Genomic DNA, 6751 nt, shown 5'->3' on the forward strand with positions numbered 1-6751 from the left:
TAAGATATTCAGTGTGTGTCAACACCACAGACTGTAAAAAAACAGGTACTACTTACATATTTCCCGGGAAATTATTTGCGCCAAAATATCTACAAAGAAATAACGCGCCTTTACAGTCAAGCAAACGGGGAGGGGTCTGAGAACCTTATTGGTTGGCCGAGAGAGATTAACCTCAACAACCAATGAAATGCGTTGTCATCGGTGCATACGTCAGAGAGCAACGCGTCAGCTGTGCTTAGAGGAAGAGCTGAGAGACATTTGGCGCTAGTATGACGGCGGCTCGGTTTGAGGAGTAGCTTGTGTAACCAGCTGCTTGTTTTTAACATAGATTTTACAAAGCTTCACCAATATAAGGTAAGACATGAAACATCATCACTCTAATCTTGTTATTTAAAGGTTGTCGCGCAGAATTTATGGAGTGCTGTTGCGTTTTATTTAGCTGTTCTGATGTTGGCTAAATAGTTTGGCGCCAAGAACTCGCAGCATTAACTAAGACTTGGCGGTAGTTTACAGTATAAAGATAAATCAATGCTCTGATCTGTATACTAGTGTGCATACGCGTACTTTTTATATATTTGTTATTTTTATATACATGTTTTTTTGGGTTGTTTTGTAAATTGAAGTAATGAATGGAGTTACTGTTACTAGTGAATGAAAGCCAAAACATTTCTGTGATATACCAAAATACGTTGTGACAAGATAAAATTCTGCCTTTTATCTGGGCGATAATGCATGAAAATGAATGAAATCTTTCTGTGTTAGATTTAATATCACTTTCAACACTCATAAACTCATTTTAGTCTGGCTTTGTCTCACCCAGAAAGACGTCTTGACAAAACAACAGTCTCTTGCTAAATTCCTCATGGTTTGCTCAATTGCACTGTTGAATTCAAATAAACTTGAAATGCAATTTAACTTGCATATCAGTAAAGTTTTGTGACTTAAACTACATTTAACTACACCATAGGTTCACATTCTAGTTTACAAGAGTATTATTCTAGTGTCATTTATATCTATTGCCATGTCACAAATGAATATTTTTGTTTCTAAATCATCCCTGTGTTTCTTCTTAGACGTGTTTCCTGTTTTAAGACTAAAAATGCCCAGCACACGCTCCCAGAATCAGCCCACCCTACAGTTCCCCAGGCGCAAGTCATCCAGATTGGGTCCTCGGCCCAAAGTCTCCTCTGAGAACACAGCGGACATACAGGCAACCCCGCTGTCCCCTAGAAAGACAAATGTGGTGGATCCAAGAAATATCCCACTTTCTCCTAGGAGCTCTGTGTTGAAAACCACCTCTTTGTCTGAACGCTTGCCTCTGAGTCCTCGCAAACGCACCGGTGAGTACATTAGCACGTGAATGTAGGTTCACATTAGCTTGTTTCATAACAGTATGTGTTGGTAAGTGTTTAAATGTATAACCCTGTTTGTTGATGTGTTCCAGGTGATGAGAACGGATGCAACCTCCCAGCTTCTCTGCTTGGTTCTCCCCCCAAACAGAGTCGTCCTGCGACATGCTCTCCCCGTAAACTGTCCTTCAACGAAAACACGCCTGTCTTCTCTCCTCTTCGTCCCATCCCATCTTCACCAAAAATTCCTCTCTCTCCCATCTCTCGTCCGTCGCCGAAAAAGCCCCAGGAGTCTGCCCGCATCAGTCTGTTTCCACAGACGGAGGGGAAGAAACCAGTTGCACGACTCGTTCATGTTAAAAGTAGGTTTAAAAGTACCATTAACATGCTTGTAATGGTAATTTGTTGATGGTTTGCAAGTCGTTCATGTTTGATTGAATGGTTCACTAGGTAAAGTACAATGAAAGCATTGTTTAATTTACAATGTCTGCTAATCCTAAAACTATAACTCTCTTTTTGTGTGATAGACTCAGAATATCAAAGTGTAAAGCAGGCCCTTCACACCGCAGTGCCAGAGCGTCTCCTTTCCCGTGAAGCAGAGAGAGGCGCCATTGTGTCCTTCCTGGAGAACCATGTGGTGAAAGCTAAACCATCTAGTCTTTACATTTCTGGAGCTCCTGGTACAGGAAAGACGGCTTGTTTAAACTGTGTCCTACAAGAGCAGAAGGTGAGTTCATAAAAATGAGTGAATAAATTGATCTTTGTGTAAGAGGGGTGTTTTGGCCAATGCATTGGACTCACGTAGCTTTTTTGCTTTATTTTTTAGGCTCTATTGAAGGGAGTTCAGACGGTAGTCATCAACTGTATGAATCTGCGTAGCTCTCATGCAGTCTTCCCCTTGTTGGGTGAAAAGCTGGGTGTCCCCAAAGGCCACAGCGAGGCTCGGCTACAGAAACTTCTGACCAGCTCAGGGCCCACTGTGTAAGTTCACATGCAAGCTTAGTTGATATGCATAACGTCACACTGACATGTCCATTTTTGTAGTCTGACTGAACGTTCTCGTGTGTTTTGTTCATGATTTTGGTTTTGTGTGTGCAACAGCCTGTTGGTTCTTGATGAGATGGATCAGTTGGACAGCAAGTCCCAAGAGGTGCTCTACACGATCTTTGAGTGGCCTTACCTGCCCAAATCTCGCCTCTGTCTTATCGGTAAGCTTTTTACCACCACCTTGTGGAAGTTGTTGGAAGCCCATGATATTAAGATATTATACTTTAAATATTCACTGACTAATGAACCTTTGTCTCCTAAGGTATCGCTAACGCTCTAGACTTGACGGACCGCATTCTGCCTAGACTCCAGGCCAAGCCGCATTGCCGACCCAAACTGCTCAACTTTCCCCCCTACAGCCGCGAGGAGCTCAACGCTATCGTCCAAGACCGACTCGCGCTGGTCCGTATCCATTGGCGTACAATCTGTTTGCTGGTTAACACGGGCATGTTTTCTGATGTAATAATGCGTTGTCATGTTTGTGCATCTTCAGGTGTCAGGTGAAGGTCTTATGGACGCAGCAGCTGTTCAGTTCTGCGCAAGAAAAGTCTCAGCGGTGTCTGGAGATGCTCGCAAAGCTCTTGACATCTGCAGGTAAGATAACCTTAAACTGCATTTAATACATTGGCGTAATGTTTGGTTCTGTGAGAGACTTATGAATCTATATGTCGATCCATTAGGAGAGCTGTGGAGATGGTAGAAGCAACAGACCGGTCTAAAGCAACATCTGAACCTTCAGCCAGTCCTAAAGGTAGGAATTACTCTAAAATTTCTAATTTGCTGAGCACGTTGCAAGCATAAATGTTGTGATCCATCACAGTCGTTTTTATATTATGTCATGGTTGCACTGTAATAACTGGTTGGCACATAACAATGTCGCTAATCTATTGCAGCGTCACGGGTGAGCGTTCCTCAAGTGGCCCGGGTATTGTCTGAGGTATACGGTGACCGCATGGCATCCAGCAGCGGGGAGGACGGCGAGAGTTTTCCTCTGCAGCAGAAACTGCTTGTATGCTGCCTGCTTCTGGTTATTCGTAATGGAAAGAGCAAAGAGGTCCAGTTGGGAAAAGTGAGTTTTTAAGATTTAATCTATTAAACTGCTTTTTTAGCAAAAGACACCATTATTAATGTGTGCAAATACTTTGTTTCTCTCTGAAGCTGTGTGAAGTGTACAGTAAGCTGTGTAAACGGAGGCAAGTGGGTGGAGTCGGGCAGACTGAGTGTTTGTCTCTCTGTGGTCTGCTGGAGAGCAGAGGAATCTTCACTCTCAAAAAGGCCAAAGAGGCTCGACTGACTAAGGTAAGAGGCTTTGTGTGGTGCTTCTACTAAATCATTACTTTGATGAGTTTAATAAGAGGTCTAAGATTCAACTTTCTCCTCCTTAGATCTCGCTGAGGATTGAAGAGCGAGATGTGGAGAACGCTTTGAAGGATCGAACTCTCCTTGGTAGCATTTTAGCGGCTGGCCTGCCATGATGCTGATGCATGTAGTTTTTAAATTTTATTTAATTTTAGGTCTGTGTAAATAATTATATCGCTCCTTTATGAAAGTCTCATTTAAAATGAGATTACTTGCTTGTTTGGAGGATGATTTGATCCAAAAGGGTTTATTGAATTTTATGTTTGTGTCAAACGTTTTTGCAAGATTATTTTAATTTTTTTCAAATGCCACACCTTCTTTAAACTTTTAAGAGAAGTAAGTGCCTTTTTGTTTTGTGCATGAACTTTTTAATTTCGATTTGAACATTTAGGCTATACATTTTAATAAAGAGAAATGCACACCAGTTTGATCTTGTTTGTGGTTGCTTCATTTTAAGTTTTTTTTTTCTTTTCTTGAAGATCTTCTAGTGACACACATATGAGCTGTTATTCAGCGCTACTGTAGTTATATTTAAGCGGCTAATCATATTAGTTTCCTTATTTTCATGTGCTTTGTACTCTAAGCCAGGGGTTTTCAAACGTTTTGGCAGTCGAACACCTTTCACCAAAATTATTTACCTCCCCCCTGAAATTTTACATTCATGTTTCAATCTGACAGGTCAAGTTAAACTTTTATTAAAACATTTTTTGCCATCCAAGTTTTTATTAATAGTATTTTACGTTGTTATTTTCTAGTTGTATATAATATATGTCCATTTTGCATGAGTTCTTGGTTTTTGATATGGTGTAGTGTTGTGTAATGGTCACATTCAGATTAAACGCAATATTTTTGTTTAAGTTTTAGTTAGATATTTTAAATATTTACATTTGATTTCATTATTTTTTTTAACTTGCGAACCCCCTGCAATTCCCTCGCGAACCACCAGGGGTTTGGGAAATCCTGCACTAAGGTTTTTTTTTTTACAGTTTTTCTCAGTCGCTTTGGTGCATTTCTCACATCACTATTTACATTTGCACAACAGTTAATGCAGTTCTCAAAACAATTAGTACAAACTGCAAAACCTAGTTGATCACCTGCAAAAGCGTGTCACTTGCTCAAAATGGATACGCCATTCCTCAAAAGCAAGTATGATCTTGATGACACTTTCGTGTCAATTAAATTGTCAGTGTCATCAAGATGAAAAGTCCTGACACCATTGTTTATGAACAAGATAGTCAAATGGCATTGTCATGTTTTCATTATGACAGTTTACTCTATAAATGTTTTCCAATGCAAAAAAGTCAAATCTTGGTGACACTACCTGAAAATGCTCAAGACAGCACTATATGATATTTGCACACTTATTTGAAAAATACAGTAAAGTTACACATGACTTTATTTAGTGAGGTAACTGAGTACAAGACACTGAATAGATATATTTCACATTTTACTGCATATGCTCTGCAATTCAAATTTGTTTAGAGCATTGTGCAAAAGAAAAAATACACCCTTATTTACAACAAACATAAACTTTGTGTAGAGCTGTGCACAACTGTAAACAACATTGAAGTACATATCGGAACTGAACATACAAAACACATAGTACTGTAATCATTCTTGCACACCTAGAAAAAAAATATTTTGACAACTAGTTCAAAATTTTTGTATTGACTCAAGCAATGAAATGAGGACTATTTTATATGGAATGACTATTCAGCATTCGCAAGTATAGTTCATTTTGACTGACATGACATAAGCAAATGATAATGTTATAAAACAGTGGAAAATTGTATGAAAGCAATTGATGCATGTCCAAAAGCATTTGCAATTTGTTTGAAGGAATGAGAAACTGCTACTATGATGTGCACAAATGACTAAATGTTGTAAATAGTGGTGCAAATGTAAATAGTGATGTGAGAATGCACCAAAGCGACTGAGAAAAACTGTAAATGGCAGGTTCTAGATTTTATTTTATCTAAGTTTTTATTTAGTTGCATTTATAGCATGTTTATATTTGTAAAGGGTAGGGGTTTGACGAGAAGAGACTTTAAGAAATCCTCAATAAAATATATGAATGGGAAATTCAAATCACATTTTAAAATGTTGGATTGGCCCTAACAATTATTTTGGTAATTGATACTAAAGTATTTTTATTAATAAAAATAGAACTAAGTGAACACTAACCTTGAAGATGACATATAATAATGATGATGCCGTAAAATAAACCATTACAAATAAGTAAATTCATGGTTTTATTAAAAACATTTATGTAAAAACAGCAGTATGTATTATAGCAAATGCCTGCAGAGGGCGCCACAGTAAAAAAAACTCCCACTTTTGACCAAAAAAAACAACGGTATTGTATTTACAATAGATAAATACAACATTGTAATTCTTAAAGAAAATGCCTGGTTTCTTCTTCCTTTATTTCTTTACGCCCTTCCAGCATCTACGGCTATATTCATGACGAGAACCAGTTAATCCATACACAAGTTTTAGTCAGACAAGTTGATCCATACACAGGTTGGGGCAGGGACAATTTGGCATCTCCAATTTTCAATGTTTTTGGCATGTGGGAAGAAACCGGAGTAAACTCACGCTGACACAGGGAGAACATGCAAACTCCACAAAGGCCTCCACATGAGGTCACAGAGGTCCGGACCTCGGTAATTTTTTCATATAAAAAAATAAAATTTAAAGTTCTCTGATTGACTTATTAGTTTTTCAACAAGAATCCGCATATATAATTAAGTTTGGACAGTTTACTGTATAGTGTAAAACGACGAAGATTGGGTTAAGCTGCGACGGCGCGGGTACAGAATTTGCAGTGTTGCCAGATCCTATTATTAAAAATCCTCTTTAGACGTAATAATTAAGCAATTAATGTGACACTTTGACATGATCTATAAAGTGATTGTTAGGTGTAGGTTAGTATTAGAGATTTCTCTAAATTTATTTCTGAAATACAAGGTTTGGACGAACTTTGTTTTTTAAGG

At 38.5% G+C, this 6751-nt stretch overlaps 1 protein-coding gene across 1 annotated transcript; it reads left to right on the plus strand.

Moving 5' to 3' along the window:
* The first annotated feature begins 247 nt into the window (after nucleotides 1–247).
* On the plus strand, nucleotides 248–4170 carry cdc6 (cell division cycle 6 homolog (S. cerevisiae)). Its single transcript, XM_065241637.1, has 12 exons — nucleotides 248–354; nucleotides 1074–1340; nucleotides 1445–1711; nucleotides 1877–2076; nucleotides 2176–2330; nucleotides 2451–2557; nucleotides 2659–2798; nucleotides 2890–2990; nucleotides 3077–3147; nucleotides 3290–3465; nucleotides 3555–3695; nucleotides 3782–4170. Exons 2-12 carry the CDS (start codon nucleotides 1100–1102, stop codon nucleotides 3869–3871), a joined length of 1689 nt encoding a protein of 562 aa, XP_065097709.1. The 5' UTR covers nucleotides 248–354; nucleotides 1074–1099; the 3' UTR covers nucleotides 3872–4170.
* The last annotated feature ends 2581 nt before the right edge of the window (nucleotides 4171–6751 follow it).

Source organism: Paramisgurnus dabryanus, chromosome 14 (genome assembly GCF_030506205.2).
Source record: "Paramisgurnus dabryanus chromosome 14, PD_genome_1.1, whole genome shotgun sequence".
NCBI lineage: Eukaryota > Metazoa > Chordata > Actinopteri > Cypriniformes > Cobitidae > Paramisgurnus > Paramisgurnus dabryanus.